This window comes from Pezoporus wallicus, unplaced genomic scaffold, assembly GCF_028554395.1.
Source record: "Pezoporus wallicus isolate ANWC-B61680 ecotype Strahan unplaced genomic scaffold, APGP_CSIRO_Pwel_v1 contig_6155, whole genome shotgun sequence".
Classification (NCBI taxonomy): Eukaryota; Metazoa; Chordata; class Aves; order Psittaciformes; family Psittacidae; genus Pezoporus; species Pezoporus wallicus.
In genome coordinates, this window is record NW_026637610.1 from 214,962 (window position 1) to 236,093 (window position 21,132).

Sequence of the window (21,132 nt, forward strand, 5' to 3'; positions counted from 1 at the left end):
TTCAGCCCTTCCCTAAAGATCTCCCTCACCTTCTGTGAGCACACCAGTAGCACTGGTTCTCAATTAATTTCTCCTTCTGTTTATATGAAATTCAGAAGTGTTTTTTTTTTTTTTTCCTTTTAGTGCTTACACACCTCTTTTATACACCTCCAGCATTTGAGAGCTCCCTTGCTACTGCAGCTAAGTCAAGACAGACCAAATTCGGCCCTCATCTGCACATTTTGAAAGCTGTTCATCTTTTGTGAGGATGAGCAAATGATCTGGAGTACATTTCTGAGAGGGGCTCAAGTCTGGTTTTAGTACTTTTCCAGTTCAGATACAAACAGTGCAAAATCTGGGCCAGTGTCTTCAGTAGGGGGGTACAGAACCAGCCTGCCTGTTTTCTGTGCACTCTGGAGTCAGGGCCACCTCCTGGTGTTTTCTGACTTGCAAAAAAAGCGTTTGTGTATGTGTTTTATCCAAGGCCAGGCAGGCAGAAGGTGGCCAAGAAGCAGAGGTGACTGGGGCTGGAGGAAAGGCCAGGGTGACGGAAGGGAAGGCAGGGGCTGCCAGCAGCGCACTGCTGCGCTTGGGACCTCAGCACCAATGTGTGGAAGAACTTTGCATATTGTAACTCGCTTGTTTGTAACTGGGTTTATTTTGCAGTGGGGAGGAGCCTGCCCCGCTGTGCCCGACACAGCCCGGACCCCGGACCGGTGTTCTGTGAGTAACGCACTTGCTACCAGCCGCGCTGGGAGCTGTCGGGGCACGGGGCTGGCTGCTGCTCCTCAACTCGCTGAGGCCGGTGTCATTAAACACCTCTCTCTCCTAACGCGAACAGGAGCGTGTCTGTCAGCCTGTGCTCCGGCCGTGGCCGGTGCGGGGGGGTCCGGGCGGTGCTTGTCCCTTCCCATAAAGCTGCTTTAACAGTTTCGGTTCCCCGCGGCCTCCCCGCGCCCTCTCGGTGTTAGTCCTTAGTGCATGCGACCCCATCCCTGTTGTTTTACATCTAACCCGCGGTTCGCGTATTGTTTTGTGACCCCCGTGCCGGTGCGGGGAGCGGGGGGCGGCGGGGCGCTCTCGGGGTGTCTGTACGTGCCTGTGCTGTTCTCGCGGTCTGATCGCATTAAAGACTGTGTTTGTGGCTCTCACCGCTCCCGGACTCGTTCTTGCGGGGCCCCCGCACGGCGGAACTGGGCAGCTGCGTCCTGCCGTCACTTCCTCCGCCGGAGGAGGAAGTGACGGCGGTGGCGGCGCGCACGGGGTGAGTGCGGAGCGCAGCGGGGCGGGGGTCGGGCGGTGCTGCCGGTGCGGCTCGGCCGCGGCGGGGCCTCCCCGGCTACCGGCTGGGGGTGAGGTGAGCTTCGGGACGCCCCGAAGGCCTGGGCTTGGCTCCGGGCCGCCCCTCCGGCACTTCAGGGGGTCCTGTAGAGGCAGGGAACCGGCTCCAACGGGGCGGGCGTGGAGTGCAGCAGTCTCTCCACCGGCGGGACCCGCGCCGAGCCGCAGCTCAGAGCTGGGGAAGGCCGCCAGCAGGGCCGGCGGGGAGCACCGCGGAACCCAGCCCTCCCCGCTGCACTTGTCCCAGCCCGGTGCCCCTCCTTGTGATCTGGGGGTGTGTGTGGTGTGTTTGCTGTCCATCTTCGGCAGCTCAAGAACCGGCCTAAAGCCATATCGAGAAGCCTTCGGAAGAATTTAATCCCTTTTGCAAGAGGCAGGGGCTCTGCCCACGGAGCTGGTTTCTGTGTTTAATCAGAGCTGGTTGATCCCGGGTGGTTGGGCTGTGTAGGAGGTCTGCGGAGATGCGCTCGCACAGTGCTGTGCGTGTGGGTCTGTGTTCAGACAAACAGAAACACGAGAAACCCCTCATCTCTACAGAGCAACCTCCAGCTTTCAACACCCTTCCTGGACAGGGTTCAAGTTCCCTTTTTGTTCTGCCTCAGTGGCTGATTTGCAGATGTGAATTAGAATGTTTCTCGCAGAAAAAAAGTGCTTTAATATGTTGAATTCCAATCTCATTTCCACCCTTTTTGCCTTATTTTGGAAAGCAAAAACCTCTGTGTGACCAGAGCCAGCCCTCTGCAATGGAGGCTGGAAGCCAAGAGGTTCTGCAGGCTGGGTGTTGGGTGTGCAGGTAGAATGGCTTGTGAATGAATGAGATTTCCTCTGTGAATGTGTGTCAGAGAGAAGAAGAAAAAAATCTATCTCTGGGGGGAGAAGAGAGGTTTCTTTGGGAGGCAGCTGACAAGAACAGCAGAGGCTGGAGGAAGACTGTTGTTTCATCCTGCCCTAAACCTCGTTAGGCTGTGCAGGACCCAGTGGGCAGCATGGCATTTGTGACCTGTGGAACAAGTGTTCCCCTTAAATGTACTTTCTTTCTGTCTTACAATAAACCCACATGAAATGACCATAGCCTCTTCTCAAGGGTTTTCCTGGACCGAGATCCCTCTGGCGGTGCAGAGAAGACTCTGTGCTGGTGCAGGCCGGGGAGCCCCATGGGTGAGGTGGGGATGTCTCTGACATGAGAAATTCAAGCAACTCTGTAACTACTGCTCTTGGGGTTGACGCAAGGGATCTGCAACAGTCAGTGAGGGTGAGTGGCCTGGTTCCAGCGAAGCTTGTAAGTTCCGGGATGATAAATGGTGCATGTTTCTGCTGGTTGTTATTACTGGCCTACGCTATAATTAGTTCCATACAGGCTCTAATCATGTTCTTCATCTTAGAGTTTTGCTTTTCCCATTGCTCTCTTGGGAACTTACTGGATCGTGTTTTGCTCTTTGCTAAACAGATCAAGTTTCTCTACTTGAATCCCTGTCTCCTGTCCTGGAAAACAGAACTTTTCTCCTACAAATGACAAATGTATCACATTCTAAGGTGGTACTTGGTTATGCTCTGAGGATTTTGTAACTTGTGCTGTGAATTCTCTGTGGCACCAGACAGTTATGTGTCATTTAAGAATAACTTGATGTTTTGGAGAGACGCATGATAACAGGCAAAACAGCAGCAGTGAGGGGAGGGCAAAGGACAACTGTAGCAGCAGAATGTGAGTGTTTCTCTGTGCTGGGTGCCTGCGTTGCCTTTGTGTGGTCTGGGTTACAACATCCTGCAAAGGCTGTGTGGACACAAGCAGGAGCAGAGGTACCCAGCATTGGAAGGAGATGGTCTCCTTAAGGCAGTTCTCCCTTCCAGCCTGTGCTGTGACTTTATATTGAGAAAGAGTTATGAGCTGCAGATGACCCAGCCAAATGACAAGCTTGTGTGCAGGGTGTGGATGTATTTGGAAAGGAAAATCTCTTAATTTGTGAGAAGCCTTAGGTGTTATTTCCTCTTGGCTGGACCCTGATGTGAGTGGAAGCGGAACTACGGAAAAGGGAAAAATCCAACAGTGTCTGCATGTTGCAGCAGGTGACTGCCCAGCAACTTTGCTGCAGAGCCATGCCATACATGGGATCAAAACTGAACAGTCTGCTTGTGGAAGGAGCTGTGAAAGGAATGTTGCATCATTCAAAGCAAAACTTGGAAGCTGTTTCACCAATATTAATTGCAGCTTGGGGCTTCAACGGTTTTTGGCTGACAGGGAGGAAACCTGTAAGGTGCTTAAACAAACACAAGAGCCAGGGCAGCCCAGTGCTGTGTTTGGGTTCCTAAAATGGCCAGTCAGAAACTGAATTTATCATTCTGTGAAAGGTATAAACATACTGAACATCAAACCTAAGTTATGGTATATTGCTAGGAATTTTCCAGGAAGAACTAGTGCCTGGTGAGATTACAGATGCCAGGGTTTGGTATTTTATGGGTGGAAAATGAGTTAAGCCTTCCATCACACTGATACTTATATGGTTTCTGTCACCAGTCTTCATACACCTGACTGCATGTGGTTCTCTCTGCTTGTCAGGCAGTTCTAGCTGACTGGTAATGATAGTTTGTCTCTTGGATGTAGCTGTGGCTTGGTGTGAACTGCTTGCTGCACAAGTTTCACTGGTTTGGTTGAGATGAGATCTGTAAATCTGCGCTGTAGCTTCAAGGAGAAGAGGAAAGTCAGTCCCTGTGAAGGTGGGTAAAGCTGTGTCTGTCCTGAGCGCAGCATTGTTGCTGTGGGACAGGAAAGGGTGTTTGTTCCTCCTTGGCTTTGATTAAGGACTGCTTTTAGCTCTTCCAGTTGCTGAGGAGAGTAGCCTTTAGAGCTTAGGGAGTGATGGAAGCACTCACACCAGCAGCTGAAGTCGTGTGGGATGCAGACCCTGGCTGTACTGCAGTGGGTTCAGTTTGGGTCTCGCATGCGGTTTCTAGTTATTTCCTTTCCTGTGAAGTCTTTCTCCCATGTTTTCTCATGATAATGCCTCCCATCCACAGGTAGCTGTGAGACCTAGTGCATGCAGCGTGTGTTCATAATGCAGCAGCGCAGGATCCTGTCACTGCTTAATTCCTTGCAAGGTGCCTGGATGGCTTGAACTTCCCAGTGAATTATTTGATGTCCTCTACCAGCAGGAGACAAAATGCTGGCTGCTAGAGGATAGTAAAACCATCTGAAACGCATACTGTCATTTTCTGCTTGTCTTCAATTAAACTGATTACCAGACTTCTTTGTTGTTCAGAGCTCAGACCATTTCCCGTGCTGCCAGCATGTACTTTGCAAGTGCAAGCAATGGGATTTCCTGCATTGTTTTGAGTCTTTGCCATTGACCTTTGTGGTCCTTGTTCTGGCACTGTCTCTGCTCTGGCAGGGGTGCAAAGGGCATTATTCAAACCCTGAAAGAAGACATAAAGAATTGCTTTAAATGCTTTGAGGGCTCTTTGTAGTCCGTGGCTCTGAGGGTCATTGCTGCAAAAGAAGGGGAATTACTGGGGCTGTCAGGATAATTACCACTCCTTTATTGTTCTCATCCCAGTCTAGATGAGAGTGGTGCGATTTGTAGTGAATCATAAAAATAGACCTTGCATACAGCGTTAGGATGGTGTCCCTTTTGGACTAAATTGGGAGAAGCCCAGCTTTGGGTCTTCTTGGGGAGTTGCAGAGGAGCTGGAAGCACTCGGCTGTGCCCTGGAGGTTCCCTGGCTCCATCTTGTGGAGCTGTAGAGGTTGGTGGTGGTGTGTGTGAGCCCTGCTGCAGCCCATGCCATGGACACTGATTGCCACTGCGTCCAAGAAAATCCACCTCTGCCTGCTGCTGGAGACAGGCAGGCCAGAGGCACAGGAGCCATCTGCCTCATGGCAAGGGAGGTCACTAACCCATTCCTGCTGTCATCCCCCATTGCTGCAGCAGTGGTTGCTCTGCTCTGGTAAATCATTTGCTTGGCCTGTGTATAGAGCCTTGTACCTTGAACCTGCTGCAGGTCTGGTGCTTGGCTCGCCAGCATGGTGGCCAGGTCAGGGGGAAGGCTGGATGCATGACTGTTCCTTCCCCTTTCCATCTGGAGCCTTCCTACCCCTGTCAGGTGCCTGCAGTTGGTCTGCAAACAGCCACCTCATGAAAGTGTCTTTTGTGTTGCTGTAGACTGATGTGAAGGGCAGATGAGGTCTTTAGAGCAAGATCTTTGGAATAAGATACAGCTTCTACATTATTGATTTGATTGCATTTGCATGGTACTGTTCTGCTTGAATTAAATTGTCTGGAGTGAGATGTTGTACTCGATGTGCTGTTGTAGAATAGATGTCAGGGTACTCAGGTTCGAGTAAGTGTTCCATGACTCCAGCCTTGTAAGCCCAGCAAGCATTTGAGGTTAGCTGCGGAACTGACAGCAGCATGCCAGGATGCCCTGCTCGCCCCAGGCACTCAACTTCTGCCTTGCTGTAGGTCTGGCCCCACTGTGATTTGTACCCAGAAGAGAAGAGGCCTCTGCAGCTCTTCCCTGTGATGAGACAGGGACAACCCCAGGAGGTGAGACTCCCCCCTGGCCTCCCAAGGGTGTCTCTCATCTTGTTTCTTTGAACCTGTAAATGAGCTTGGGCGTGAAACATGAGCTGCAACAAGCCCTGTTGTTGTTGGAGTTGCAAGCCCAGGCTCTTTGCATTGTGTCGGTGCTGAGTTTAAGCTATTTTCTGCTGGGGAAGTAAATTGCTCCAGTGGACAATCCAGGCACGTGACTGCTGGGGCAGTCATGGAAAATTGGCTCAGTTGCTGTGTTTATTTGCTCTGATATAACTTTTTATGACACTGCCATGCAGCTTTTTCCAGGCTACTGGAATGTGTTATTCTGTATTTCTTCCCTTCTGCTATTTTTTTAAAGAAGCACTATCAACATCCATTAGCATTGTTCTAGTGGCTGATGACTTACAGGCTTCTGTAAATGACCAGGGCTTTTTTTCCCACCCCTCTTTTTTATAAGGTGGATCTCGTAGCTCAAGATTATGACTTGCAACAGGACAAGTTAAAATAGCAGTTGTTAGCTCTTCTTGCATTCTGATGAAATCAAATTTGCCTGATTTTAGTCTCAGTTTGCACCTCCTTTTCCTCCAGTGAGGAAAATCACTCTTGCTTTCTGCAGGGCTGGATTGCTAAACTTACCAAGTGGTTTCTCTTCTGAGAAGGTGTTGAATAGCTTTGGTTTGTTCCTTACAGAATATGCTGGTGTTTGTTTCTCTCACTGTCTCCTGGGGAAGCTCAAGTGCTCACTGCAATAGGGAACAGCCTTATGTTGAGGTATAAAGGTCATGAGTGTTTCCTTTCACCTCTCCATCTGGGAGTCAGACAGACACACACAGGAGGCAGCAAGAGGTCTTTGCAGCAAAAGGAGCTTTTGGTGTGTTTTTCTTGAGGAAGACCTACAGACCAGTCAGTCCTTTCTGCTTAGAGGCTGTAGCCTTCTTTGTCTGGGTCTAGCAGAAGAAGAAGAAATTGAAGAAGAAATTGTGCCCTTCCTGCATCCCACAGTCTCTCTCCGTTGCTCTGTGTGGGAGACCTCTGGTACCAGCAGTGTTTTATATCCAGCTCTGCAACAATACACTGATTTTCTCGCCTCCTGTTGAGTATTTTCAGAGTGAATATCAGGTAGTAACAGAATATTTGGGGTTGATTGTTTTTTTAATATATTCCAAAATCTACTTTAACTGCCCTTTCTGTTACTGTAGGTGAAGGGAAAGAAGGGTGTCAGGATACCTACGAATGAGGTATGATGGATAACAAAGACTCGGAAGCTGAGATCCACCCTCTGAAGACTGAGGATGTAAAAGTTCAAGAGAACCATGAAAACTCTGTGGAGAGAAGAATAGTGAACAAGCAGTCATCGCAGCTGTCCCAGCTGTCCCGGTGGCGCACTGCCGCCTTCTTCATCTCATTATTTCTGTGTCTCATAATTGTGTTTGCTTTCTCCTTTATCATTCCTTGCCCAGAGAGACCAGTTTCAGAAAGAACATGGTTCCGAAACTACAACCATGCAGGTGAGCTTGCTGTAGCAGGATAAATAACTACCAACAGTCCTTTTCCTTTATGTGCCATGAGTTTGAATTGTGGACCTCTATCTAATCACGATCTGGAGCCAGGCCTGCAGGGATGCTGCCCTTGGGAGTAAGAGCTGCATGAATACCTGACCTGAATAAGCAGTGGCCCGTCATAATTGGAGTGGCCTTCCAGGAGGTGTTTACAGGATCTAATGGACAAATTAGATGCTGCTCTGAAGCTCTAACAAGGTAGCAGGCTGGCCTCATTTGGGAAAGAATTAAGTGGGGAAGTGCATCTAGGAATATAACTTTGTTTAAATTTGGTCTGTAAAATGTTCCCTTGAAGTTTGAACTGACGTCTGGGGACAATTAGGCATTTTTTTCCTCTGTCCATATGACTTTCTGACTTTTCCCCATGGCTAACAGGAAGGGGAGAAGAATTGCGTCTTCTTGTGGTTTTTATAAGTTGCACACGTTTGTAGTTGCTTCAGTTGGCTCTTTAGCCTGGGTACTGCTCCCTGGTGGCTTCTGTGAAAGCTTTTCTTTAGTCTTATGTGTGGTGGGTGTGTGCTGGTTGTGCTATAAACACAGAGGTGATGCTCACCAGTGGGGATTGAGCTTTGTGTGTTCCTGCGGACATCCGAGTTCTTTTGCTCTGGGCTGAAAAAGGCTGTTTTTAGCTGAGTGAGAAACATGGAGTATCTGGGGCTGGGTTTGGGTTTGTTTTGGGGCTTTTATATTTCAGAAATAGAAACCCCACACCAAGACCAGAGCTGTTCTTTGTTCAACATAGTTCAGTCTCTGGTTGGTTGGCTCTTAAAAAAGGACAAATCCTCTGGGGCATAAGAAACTTAAAAAATCCTTTGGCACTAATTTCCAGCCCTCAGTACTCATGTGGATGGCTTTTTTTAATACAAAAGCCAATTTGTCCTGAGGTTACACTGTCAGAGATGGAGGCAGTGAGTAGGACTCTAGGAATTTGTTTTGCTCCAGCTAGCTTTGTTGTTGGTTGAGGCAATCCTCACCAGTGCCTGCCTTGTGATCTTTTTTACAGTGGCCTACCAGTTTCTCGCCATACAAGATGTGAATAAAGACAAAGTGCAAGATGTCATCTTTGCATTCAAAGCTAGCAATGGCAGCAGCAGCTTCAACAGATCCTGTCTGGATGAAGGTAGCTGATTCAGAAACAGAAAGCCTTGCAGTAAGGGCTGGTTTTGCTCTTTTAGCTCTAATTAGTGAAGCAGCTATGGGTCTGGGTTATGTGGGTGTGGAGAGGGACTGGGTGAGTCCCAGCTCTCAGGTGGTGTGGAGCAGCAAAGGTAGGGTGTGTAGGTAGTGTTCCCTCTGACATGTCTACTCCTCAGGTCTGCCTTCTCCATGTGCCTTCATTGCTGCTGTATCTGGCACCAACGGGAGAGCGCTGTGGGAGAGGCCTGCTGCTGAGGAAGTGGAGTGGATGGAGTGTGGCATCAAGCAGCTTGGGGGGGCTGAGGCCTCGGGTTGTCTGGTGGTGGGGAAGCCGGTGTCTCTCACAGCAGTTGACCTGCACACAGGTGAGTGGTGAGCAGGGTACTGCTGCCATACTGAGGATGGTGCTCCTGCTTTCCTCACCCTCTGACTGTGGGACCTCTGCGGCTGGGGACGCCAGCATGACATGACTTGCTGGTACATGAACAATGGGCACAGAGTATTTATTATCCTTCCCAGAGCCATTCACTGGGCTCTTGAGAGGCGCCTGTTCTCTCAGCCTCTCTGTTCCAAAGGCTGGACTCTGTTGTGGTTTGTGCCAGCTGCTGTATTGTAAGAACAACATCTCAACAGCTTTTGAAACAGGAGCAGCAGTCACTAACTGTGAATGTTACTTCATACTGTCAGGGGTTGCACCTGCAATGCTTCCCAGTCATTTGTGTGTGTGTGTGCTAGGAGTGCCTGCTGTGACAAGAGGAGTGTTAAGGATTTATCATTTTAAAGTCATCAGGGAGAGCACTTACGAGTCTGTTTCTGTTGTCCAGGATTTTGCATAGTTCCTCTGAAAGCCTTCATTTCTGAACCCATAGATGGAGAAATTCATCATCAACTTGCCTCATGTAGGGTGGGGGTAAAGAGTGCCTGTACTTCTCTTGGAACATGGCAATGATCATCCTAATGCACTTTGAACCTTCCACGCTGGTGAAGCTTGAAACATTTTTCCATTTTGGTGGTCACTGTTTCAGAGGCTCTAAAAAATGCATGTTTTCCCTTGGAACCAATCCTAGGATCCTGTACTCTGTAGCTCGGATTGAGGCACTCGTGCCCTATTATCCAAAAACTGGGAGAGAAACAATGAGAGGTCTGAGGAAGATCTACTGTAGCTTTTGATTTCCAGTGTGGATGGAAGTATAGACGCACACATAGATAAAAAGCTTCTGTAGCAGCTGAGATATCTTAGCACCATTTCCCTCATCAGTAACCTTTAGCACAGGTTATTTAGACTATTAATGAAGCAGTTGCTTTCAGGTCAAAGTGTAGGTGCCAAATGCATGTAGCTAGAGACAGTCATAAAGAAGTAGCTCCTGGAGAGAAGGAACCAGGCTAAGCCAGAGGTCACAACAACAATACAGTAGAGAAAATTTATTTACTGTATTTATTCTGTAAATAAATTAAAAGCAAGAGATTAAAAATTGCTTCAGACAGAAAAGTGAATAACCCAGAAGTTGATGTATTTGTTACCTTTATGCTATTAAGTAGGTTAAAAGGGCTTTTTTGGTGTAGTTGACTTTGGCTGGGGGTTGGGAGGCCAGAATAAAATGTATTTAAATAAGCTAAATGTATTTAAATAGGCTAAATGTATCTAAAGTGGCAAAGTCTGACTTGCATCACATTGTGCTAAAAACAGTAGCCAGAACAATGTCTAGCTGTTAATGATTCATTATTGTGGAGCATTGGTGAGATCCCAGGGCTCTCAGGCTGTCTAACCTCTGCCTGTAGGTTAGGAGGAAAGATAGGCAGATCATCATCTGAAAGTATCTAATGTGTTTTTGATCTTTAAATGCTGATAAAGCTAGTGCTTCTGTATCAATTCTAGTTGTGTTAAGTCTTGCTCTTTTCATTGTCAGAAGTGACCTGAGCATACAAGAAGTGTAGGATTGCATGCCTCTGTTTGTGTGGGACATCTAACATTCCTGCATGTTTATCTTACAAGCAAACTGAGACACAGGAGTTTAAGGTTAGCTATTCCAGGTCAAAGCAAAAGTCGATGTAGGTGTGTATTCCGTCTCTGCCAGGGCCAGGACCAGGACCAGAGTCAAGAAGAGGACAGGAATAAGTCTTTTGTTCCAACTTCTCTCTTCACCTTGTCCTCCAGCAGCCTGCAGTGTGAGCCCTGTGAGTAGTTCTGGTCTCCTGAGGGGTGTGGCAGAAAGTGGACCACGATGATCAGATATATGAAATTGTCTCTGTGCAAGGAATCGCTAAATAAGCCACAACTCCAGCCTGGAGGATGTCTGACAGAGGGAAGTCCTCTTCGGCTGCTTGAAGCAAGAGCTGGAGTCAGTCCTCCTAAATCCTAATTTTATTATTCCTTCTATATGACCAAAAAAAACCCAACCCTTTCACCCAGGTTTGATTTGCTGTCCATCTTGCCTTCTGTTGCCACGCTTCTGCTGTGAGCTTGGGCTTTGAGCAAGCACCTTTGTGTTAGACAGAATAGTCTTATCTCCAGTTGGTGGAACAGAATGGGACTGGTTTCATAGTTAGTGCTCCTAGAGCATGAAAGCTTCTCAAGTGCTTTGTGTTGAGTCCATCTCACTGTTACCTGTTTCAGTTAAGTCAGATTGCTCTTCTAAGACAGTAATATGCGTCCTCCAAACTTTATCCGCTGTTTGACCAGCAAAGAATAGAGCCCTTATGTATTGAAATGCAAGTATCATCAGCCTGGTCTTACTGTTGTAGCTTTGAACTGTGCTGAACCCAGGATATAGTTATTTAAAACTTCAGTTTTCCTTTGCCTTTTTGTTTTCTCCATAGGTAAAATTCCTCACCTTCCCATGATTTCATAGGGGCAATGTTCTTCACATCTGTTGTCATAATAAAAAAATCCAAGTATTTTTTTCCAATGTTTTAGTAACAGCTTTGGAGGAATCCTACTGCAAATACAGCCTGCTTTAAATTATTGCAGACAGCATCAGGTAGTAATTCTTGGCCTTCAGTACAACTGCTTTCCTGACAAGGAACAGATTATTATGTTGCATTCCTGAAGTGGTAATTGCTGTATGTGATACTGTTTGAAGGGGAGAGGAAGCATTTCCCCTCTAAACACCTAGTTAGTCACTTAAGTCTTCCTTAAAAAGAAACTCCCTCAGTGGTCTCCCCACACTCACACCAAATTCCACTGCAAATTCCACTGGGCTGTGACTGGAAAGAGGCCAGCAGCATATGGAGTAGAGCCACTCAACCAGCCTAGAGCTGTTGAGGAGAACCCCCCCCCATTATTTAGAAACCAAATCTTTGCCACCTCTATTTACACACGAGCTTGAATGTGCTGTGTGTTCTTCAAAAGAGGGAGAGGGGGATGTGAACAGAGTTGCAGCTGGTTGCATCACCATGGAACATCTTGGGGAGGCAAATTGCAGCAAAGAAGGTTTTATGGGGAGTAGTTGCAATGCTGTGGTCAGAATTCAGCTGCTTTATGGTATTCAAATGTCTGTACAGATTTAAACACACAACAGTAAGCTTTGGATCATGAAAAAAGGATTCTCTGTGCCATCAACATGCTGATAAACGTGTTAACCTAAGGCACAAGAAAACCTGTCCTTGGGCCCAGGATATTTGGGTGCATTTGTGCAGGCAGCTAGAATTACTTCCCAATATAACTCAAAATTGTGGGTATTGGGACTCATTTGAAATGTGGAAATGCAATGAAGTACCTTGTGATGAGCATTAATGTGACTGGTTTGTGGTGCTGATGGACTGTGAATGGCTGGCTGCTGCAAAGTACTTCCAGGAGCAGGAGCAATAAAAGCCTTTCAACCTAAAGTGCGTTTTAGTGAATATTTCCTAATAACTTGTCTTCTAGGGGAAATTCAGTGGAGACATTCCAGTGATTTTGGAACTAATTATACTGTGCTGACTCCTGTGTCAGTGATTCCAGATGTGAATAATGATGGAGTTCAGGACCTGATAATCTTCATTGCTACAGGAGATAAGGTATGTCACTCTGAAGCTGTGATAAGCCCAGTGTCTGGACCACGGGGCATGGCAGGAATGCTATTTATTTCAGTCTTGTAGTCTAAGAGGGGGTGTCCAGAGGCCTCTGCTCTCTGTGGGTTTGGGACAGGTTCTTTCCCACCCTGCAGAGATGAATCCAAACGCTCCCAAATCAATGCAAATGATTTACAGTTAAAAAAGAAAGAAAGAAACAAGGAAAAACAGCTGTCCAGGAATCCCTGCCCTTCCTCAGTGTGCTCTCCACTATGTGTTCCTGGGCTGTGTGTGAAATGAGCCTGGGCTAGATGAGCTTGCAGTTTTCTGGGACTCTGTTCAGAGTAGTGGAAGTGAACAAACCCTGACAGGTTTGGCTCTTAGATCAAAGCACAGCTGACAACCAGTGCTTTTGTACCACCACTGCCCTTTCCTGACACATTATCTCTGCCTGTGGTCTGCTTTGCAAAGCTCTCTTCCTAGTGTCACTGTGCCAGTTACTTCTGACTTGGGTCAGTGAAATAGCTGCCAGTTGTGTTACCTTCATATTTCCCATTTCTTAGAGGGGGAAAGTCATGTATCTAAAAGTGTTTTTACGCTAGAACATCTTTATCTGTGATTGAGTGGTACAGCATCACCTGCATGTGCAATCTGTCCTGTTTAAAGCATACGAAAGTTAGTCTCCCTGCAAGTCTGATGGGAGGAGTGGGAGCTCCGTGTCTTCACACAGGAGTCCTCCATAAGCAAATAAGGTTTTGCTGTCCAAGGCATTGTTGCCAGCGTCATCAGAAATTCCATCCTCTTGACTCCTATGGTTCACTTCTGTTTTCTTTCTTCCTTGTTTTTGCTATCCCAGTTATCTCAAGACTTCTTTTTATTTTATTAATCTTAGGTGGCCCAGAAAGGTTTGAATGTAGTCTCTGTTCTGCAAACTGCCTTTTGATTTGTTTTCCAGTTAACCTCTCTAGCTATCTTGGTACAAAATCCCTTCCTCCTTCGGACTTGGCAAGCACTCTGCCAGCTTAAGTAAAAATATATTCTTTTTTGAGAAATCATGCAAAATGTAGGAAGCTTGAGTGGCGCTCTGCAGCTTGGAAAAAAGCAGCCTTGTCAGAAGGCAGATTCAGAATTTAAGTAAATTAGCTTTGTTGCTAAGAGGGGCTGAAGCTGAACATTACTTTATACTGCTCTTCCCTAACATGGCAGAATTTTGAGAGGTGTGCAGGGGGTTTAGATGGCAACTTTTTCTGAGAGGGTTATTGACCTCTACGTGCTGCAAGCTTCAACACTAACATTTCCAGGAACATACAAGATTTTTTCAGGATACGTTGCCTGTAACAGCACATAGAGGTATTAAGCACTGCAGTGAGTAAAGTGGTGTGTAGCTGCACTTGCTGTATGAATGCCTTTGGCTGTTGCTGTCCTGGGGCAGCTGCTGAGCTAGGGCTTGTAAGTAAAGGTGAAGCTGATCTACAAGAGCTGGTATGTGTCTCCTCCCAGTGCAGGAGGCTGGGAACAGCTGGTGGATGCGTTGCTCTCCCTCTCCAGCTGTGACTTTCATTCTCCTCAGCAAACTATTCCTTATTTACCTGCCAGACTCCCCAGCTACACTTCCAGAGCAACAGATCTTCCCTTTTCCATCCCTCCCTCTCAAGGAACAGAGAAGGGTTCCTCCCTGACTCAGCATCTCTGAATGATGCTATTTCTCTGGGTCTGATGTTTCTCTTTTCCCTAGTGTGTACTGCTCTCCACAGACCATGACTATTGCCCAGACATTTGAATCTGATCCTCATATTAATTCTCATCGGTCAGATGTTTTTAGTGGATTCTGTTACCCTGTTAAAAGATTATAAAGAAACATGTCAGCTCTTTTATCCCCTTAGATTCATGTCAACCTTAAGAGGAGTAAATTAGGGCACTTAAAATATTTAGCAGAGCTACCATGTGAAGCCTAGTTTCCCCTGTGTCCATATGCTGGTATGTTTCTGCCTTTAGGTCCTCTCCATTGTTGTCACTGTTCAGTAGGCTTGAATAGTTCTTTGCTGTTCTTAGCAGAGCTGGGACTTGCTGTTGGGGGGTCCCAGCTTGCAGGGGAGGTGGTTGGCAGAGGTAGTAAAATCTCAGGGCAAGGGGATGTGCTGAAAGTGACTTCCAAACTTGAAAAAGGGATCATCTAACTCATGCCTATCTCCAAAACCTCCATCCCAGGCTATGCTGCTCCCACTCAGCTGCTATTCAGTACCAGCTGCTCAGAAGCTTTGTGAAACACTCAGGTTTGAGCAGTAGCAGTACTGTAACCATTTTGTAGTCTTTAACCTTTTTTATTTTTTATTTTTTATCCCTTCCCTCTGTAGATTAAGACCTTCATCCATTCAGGAAAAAATGGCAAACAGATCGGCTCCACTGGAAGCCTGACTGTGGATGGGAAACCTCGTTATATCAGGCTGAACCTGGTCTCCTCCTCCTACTTTCTTTTCTATACAGGTACAGTTCTGTTTGTGAATTCAGTCTGAAAGCAGTAATTATAGCTGTGAAATGGGGATTCCTAAACAGTTTTCTGAAAGAGTGTTTTGCATTCTTAAAAGCTGTGTCGTGCTTTCACCTAGCAAAAGAGCTATTCAAGGCCAAGGGAAGAGGTGGCTTCTGCTTAAGCTAAGGTTTGTTATGCCTTGTAGTAATTTTATTTGAAAAAATGTTGAGAATGTAAGGTTTAAGTAGTCATTTATAGCAAGTGATTACTGTGGAACACTTGGATTATGAACAGATAAGATGTTAAAAACATTCAAATGCAGGCTTGAGTCAAAATACCACTACAAGTCTATGATGCAAGTCCTAAAAATACAGTTGATCTGCCAGATCTGGAAAATCATAGAGTTCAGAGCAAGGGCAGGACAACTTATCTCCTTCATTCTTGCTTTTATTTTGCACAGAAAACTCTCTCTATGCGTATTCCCTGAAAGATCTCTACAGTGCAGCAACTGGGATGGAAATTAAGCTTCCCAGCCTTCAGCAAGATCCTCAGTGGGAGAAGAACATTGACAGCACTACGCACCGCTTGTCCCTTCTCAGGTGTGAGATTGTTTTGGTTGCTGGTGGAGTGGAGGGTACTGGTGTGCCTGACAAGATGGCTTTGTTCTTTCCTGGCTACATGGCTTTTGGACTAGGAGCACATCTGAAGCTCATGGAGAGTGCTGGTGTTGATGGCTTGGTCAGGGTTTCACAGGAAAGGAGAGAAAGCAGGCTGGGGTTTCCTATATGCATTTACTATGCAGGGAGAAAAAAAGCCAAACCAAGCCAAAAAACAAACCCCTCAATAAACCCATCCACAGTCTAGAAAGCATAATCATCCCTCTGTCCTTGTTCAGCTTTGGGGACATCCGTTACCTGGCAAAAATTCCTGGGCAGTCACAGGAGAGCATCCTCGTTGCAAACTCGGACATGGCTACGCTGATCAATGCACACAATCTGCAGACTTTGTGGACCCTCAACGTGTCCCGTGTTGTGAGGTAGCGTTACCAGTGTGGGGTGGATGTGGCATTTTCAGGTTCCTTGCAACAGCAGAGTCCTGGCAGATACATTTTCATTTGGAACACAGGAATTATGTTATCTGCTTATCTAGACCATACTTACTGTGTTGTATGTCCTCTGCTAGCAAATGTCAGGTGCTGCTTCACAATGGAGGCACCCAAAGCTTTGATTCTTCATTCTGTGCCTGTTGTGATATGCCTAGGACTGGGCTCAGGGTTGGAGTGATACCAGGCTAACCTAATGTTGTGGCAGTCAAGTCTTCTACCAGGGGAGCTGTGGGAGGACAGAGGCTGCTCTGAAAAAGCAAGGTATGCCCAAGCCATCAGGGTGTGTTATGATCTGTCCCTTCTCTTTCTCTCCCTTAGTGAGCCGCTGCTTGGTTACTATAAACCCAATGTTCTTGGTATTGTCCTTGAGAGTGAAATTGGACCCAACAGGAAGAAGGTTTGAAATCTCTTCCCTTTAACTTCACTTTTCTCTGCATCTCACAGCTCGAGCAGGCATTGAGTTGAGGACAGCTGGTGGGATGTTCCCTCTGGCTGGTTTTAGGAAGCTTTAGGCAGGGAAAGGTTCTGTTTCAACAGGTTATTGAAGCTGGCTCAGGCACTTTAATTCTTTTTTCAGCAAGAGGCTTCAATGAAAGAGCTTTGAACCCCTTGAAATAGCTACAAAACTTTGACGTTGCTCTAACGTGGCCTGCCCCAGCTCTCACAGCTCTGTGATGCTCAGCTTCAAGTATTTCATCAACTTCCCTTGAATCAGATGCTTGTTCCCATAGACTGTGTGGGGTGGAGACAGCTGACTCAATTTCTCTCTCATGGCTTGTCAGAGTTCTTTGGTATGAGTTCCTTTTCTTTCTTCCCTGCTAGGTTATGGTTGTTGAGAGTGGATCTGGAACAGTCCAGTGGAACCTGAAGCTAAACTCAAGAGCAGAGAGCCCTGGGCCAGCCACACTTCCTACTGCTGATCATCGGTCCACCTTCCTCATCTGGGGTGAATACCAGGTGCCAGGAAACGAAACGGTGAGTAGTGCTGCTGAATGGTTGCTGTTCCAGGCTTTGGGACAGAATTGGGTGGAGCTTCTCCCCGTGTTCCCATTTGCATTTGTCTGTGCCGCTAACACTGCAGCCTCTGCACTGGGTGTGGGGGCTCTGACCAGTTTGTCCTGCTTCAAGCAGGTAGACCTCTGCATGTGGTCTTGTCTCTGTGGGGCCCTCACAATGTCCATAGCAATGTCCCTCCTAACAGCTGGTAGTGGCAGCAGCACCTTTGTCATCCTCAGCCTGGCTATGTAAAGGGACTTAGTGTCATTACAAGCAAACTCACTGGATGCCCTGAGCCCTGCCTTGGTGTGGTACTGTAGGTGAGGTGAGAGGCTGCTGGCTTGGTACCTCAGTGGTTGCTGCTGTTTGGCCAGGAGCCTCTGGTGGCAGTACCACACACAGTGATCTCCCATGGCCACGTGAATATCCTCTCTGTGCACAACTCAGCTGGGTCACAAAAACAGCTCTCTAGGGCAGTGGCTGGCAACGTTAGTGACGGGTTGTGTCTTGGAGTATGCCATGTCTAAGCACCAGCTGAGCTTCCTGTGCTTCCCTGCTAACTCAACCAGCCCTAAGGCAAAAATCTGTCTCCTGCCTGTGGCAGGCAGGCCTGCTATTTACAGGGAGCTTGGGGCGGGGAGGAGAGCACTGAACAGTAAGCAGAATCCCAGCACTAGTTCTAGGGCATCAGACAGGATAAGTTGGGCAGACATGGACAAGTAACTGGATTTATTCTGAGTAATAGCTGAGCCTTGTGCTGGTGGTGTCTCTCTGATAATTTATGGGTCCATGTCCTGATGGTGTCCTCTTGCAGAGATCCAAAGCTCCTCTCCAGAAGCTCTATCTTTTCCATCCCTCCTACACTAATGTCCTGTTGGAGCTCCGCAATAGCACAGACCAAATAATTGCATTCGATGGTAAGTCCTCTCCTTCCAGCCCTCCAGTGAGGAGGCACAGGAGGACACTTCTGGTACCTCCTGTACTCTGGGTGCGTGGTATTGGGTCTGGTGGCCGCTGAGCACAGAGACCTGAGGCTGGGCTTTCCCTCTGCTCTGCATTACAGCCCTGCTGTTCGAGCGGAGCCGTCACGCCTGTTATGTGCTGCTGCAGGGCCCTCAGCCCAGCGAGGAGCCAGGGACGGTGTCCCTGATGAAGCGTAAGCTGAAGGAGGATGTGTCTGGGAGCAGGGTGATCTGGCTGAGCCAGGTGGCTGTGGACAGCGAGCAGTACATCCGGGACCGCCTCTACAGGATGCAATTCCAGAGCCGAGTGTGAGCTGGCCGAGGGAGGGGGAGAGGCTGCCCAGGGCCGGGTGCCTCTGTGCTGCTTCTCCTCTGCAGCCGAGCTCTTGGCAAACCCAGGTCACGGATTCAAATGGAAAGCTGCCTTTCTTGATCCGCAAACCAAAGCGTGACTGGTGGGGAAGCACCCCCAGTGTCTGGGGATGCCCAGGCCATGGGGGCAGTTGCCAGTGCATCTGTCCTCAGAGCTGATGGGACTTCAGTGCTTGGCGACCACTGAAGTGCTGTCAGCTTGGGGAAGAGGGCTTTCCCCTCAATACTTCTGTGCCCACAGAACTGTGCTGACTCAGCCTGTGTCTGGAGGAAGGCATGTGCTTGCTGGGGATGCCGGAGTTGATTATTTCTTGGGTGCTTGTGTGAGAAGTGAAGCTTCGGTGTGTGGTGTTAGGTGTCCTTTCTGAGTCAGCTCTCCTGGCGTGGGAGAGGTGCTTGGCTGCAGGTTGGTTTGCAATCACCCTCTCCTGGATTTGGGCCCCTCCTTTGGTAGTCATGGGATGTGCATAGTGATAGACCCCAGCCATGGCGAGGTGTCACCGAGGCCAGCAAAGTGCAGGTTAAACTGTTCATTCTACTTAGAAAATGGCCTGTTCTCCTAAGAACAGCCCTGTGTGCCCTACTGTGCAGTCACAAACCTACCTGTGTCTGTCTCCTCTGCTGCTTCCTTTCCAGCCGGGCTGTGCAGTGTTGGTGACACAGAAAGGGAGCTGGTCTCTCACCTGATTCATGCATCAGTGTTCCTTCCTGCCCCAGGCTGGTTGGTCCCTGCTGGTTCAGACACCACCTCTCTTACTGGTTTTGAGGTGCCAGAGGATGTAGGACATTATTTTCAGAGTAGAATTGCATGTTAACCTTTTCTGGGAGCTGGACTTGCCACTCTCAGAACCCTCTACCCCAGTGGCAGTGCCAGCTGCCCTGCAAGTACTCATTCAGTCTTGCAGCTGCTGAGGAGCCATCTCCAAGCACTGTCCCCTCTGCCAGGAGGTGGGCAAGCTGTAAGACTGCATGGGGAAACAGCGCAAGTTCTCTTTGCAGCACAGCTCCAAAGAGAGCTCCGTGCCCTTGGAATTGAAGTGATGCTGGGTGAGGATCTTCGGGTGCTGTTCTCTCTGTCCAGCCTGGTAGCCTGAGGGAATGGAACAGGTTGCTGAGTAAAGGTGACATCTTCCCTGGAGACTTCTGTGGCTCAGTGTCTTTGCTTTTCCTGGTGGGGTCGGGTGTGGAATGTGGAAACAACATCCTGGAAGGAAAGGTCTGAGTTGGCTGCGCAATCCTGGAAAGCTGCAGTCACCACATGAGCTGCTCTGACACATGAGCCCTTCAGCTCTTCCAGTCCTGCAGCAAAACAAGCTGCAGCATCAGTGGTCTGCCTGGACGCTCACCTCCTGCTTCCAGCTGGTGTGAAGTGTGCCCTGACTCCCTCTGCCCTGTGATCCATATCTCAGGCAGTCAAGAGAGCCATGTGGGATGAGTTCTGCTGGCCTCTGCAGTCCTGCCTGTGCAGGAAGCTGGGGATGGTCCCTGGAGAGCACTCAGAACCGTCAGAGCACCCTGGACTCAAACTGGTGGGTTTTCCCTATGTTTCTGTCTGTCCAGGCTGTTCCGTGCGGAAACCTGGGGGTGCAGGGATGCTTTCCTGCTGTGTCCCCCAGCTTAGGTTGCCTCTTTGCTCAGCAGAATAAAGACCTGAAGTGCAGCAGCCTCACAGGTCCCTGTGCCAGCTTTGCAGGGATCACGGGGCTGTGCCAGTGCTGCACATCACGGGTTGTGAGGGCTGGATTCAGCCTGTCCTGGGGCAGAGCTGGGAGCATGGCTGCGGGAGCCCAAGGCTGAGTGCAGTCTGATCTGAGTGTTGGATGCAGATTGTATCCCACTGAAATTCCCTGGGCAGGGAGCAAGGTGCCCGGGCTGTATGCTCACTGCAGTCACACTGTTGTGGCACTCTCCCTCCTCCCATCCCTACCTGGACCTGACCTTTCCCATAGGCACACTGAATGTTGCTTCAGGAAAGATGAATTTTCGGCTTTGGGAGGCTTTTCTGGCTTTAAGTTGTTCATTAATGTTTCCAGATAGTTTGGAAACGGAGATTTCCCTGTGGCAGCTCAATTAAACGCATCAGTGCCAAACCAGCACCTTCTTAACAAAACAAGTCCTTTTTCCAGCTTGTTTCTCAGTGTAATTGTTTCTTTGCAGTATTTAATGAATGACTTTGTGCCTTGATTCAATAACTCAGATGGGTGATGATGGCATATATCACTGTGTTACGTATTAGTGTGGTTTTTAACACTAAGACTGTTTGGTTTGGTTCTTTAACTTATTGCAAATTGTGCCCTGTAGGACTTGGTCTAACTGAATGGTTTCAATAAAATCTCTTTTGCATTGTTTGTAAATGGTGCCCTGCTTTTGGTGTGGCAGCTGAGGTTATGCCACACTTGGGATGTTCTGGCAGCCCTTTGTGTGACTTCCCCAAGGCAGAAACCCCTGTTTTGGGATGGATCCAGGTGTTCTGGTGATGCTTTGATGGCTGAGCTGGCCGTGGCTCTGCCCCAAGCCACCTCCTGCTGCCCTGTCCCACTGCCGGTAGGTGATGGACTGGGAGAAGGGACCATGCAGAAGGAAGCTGGAGTTAGATAACAGCTCAGCCAGCCCATCCCTGCCTCCTGCCTGGGGCTTGTGACCTGGTTTTACACCCCTGCTGCAGTTCATCAGCATGAAAATCTCATGCTGG

General features: G+C 48.2%; 1 protein-coding gene across 1 annotated transcript; it reads left to right on the top strand.

Annotated features, from left to right (window-relative positions):
• The first annotated feature begins 61 nt into the window (after nucleotides 1–61).
• On the top strand, nucleotides 62–19,158 carry FAM234A (family with sequence similarity 234 member A). Its single transcript, XM_057406518.1, has 12 exons — nucleotides 62–1,243; nucleotides 7,049–7,357; nucleotides 8,412–8,528; nucleotides 8,722–8,910; nucleotides 12,411–12,541; nucleotides 14,890–15,019; nucleotides 15,466–15,604; nucleotides 15,901–16,041; nucleotides 16,429–16,507; nucleotides 16,933–17,085; nucleotides 17,921–18,023; nucleotides 18,170–19,158. Exons 2-12 carry the CDS (start codon nucleotides 7,090–7,092, stop codon nucleotides 18,379–18,381), a joined length of 1,662 nt encoding a protein of 553 aa, XP_057262501.1. The 5' UTR covers nucleotides 62–1,243; nucleotides 7,049–7,089; the 3' UTR covers nucleotides 18,382–19,158.
• Nucleotides 19,159–21,132: the final 1,974 nt, after the last annotated feature.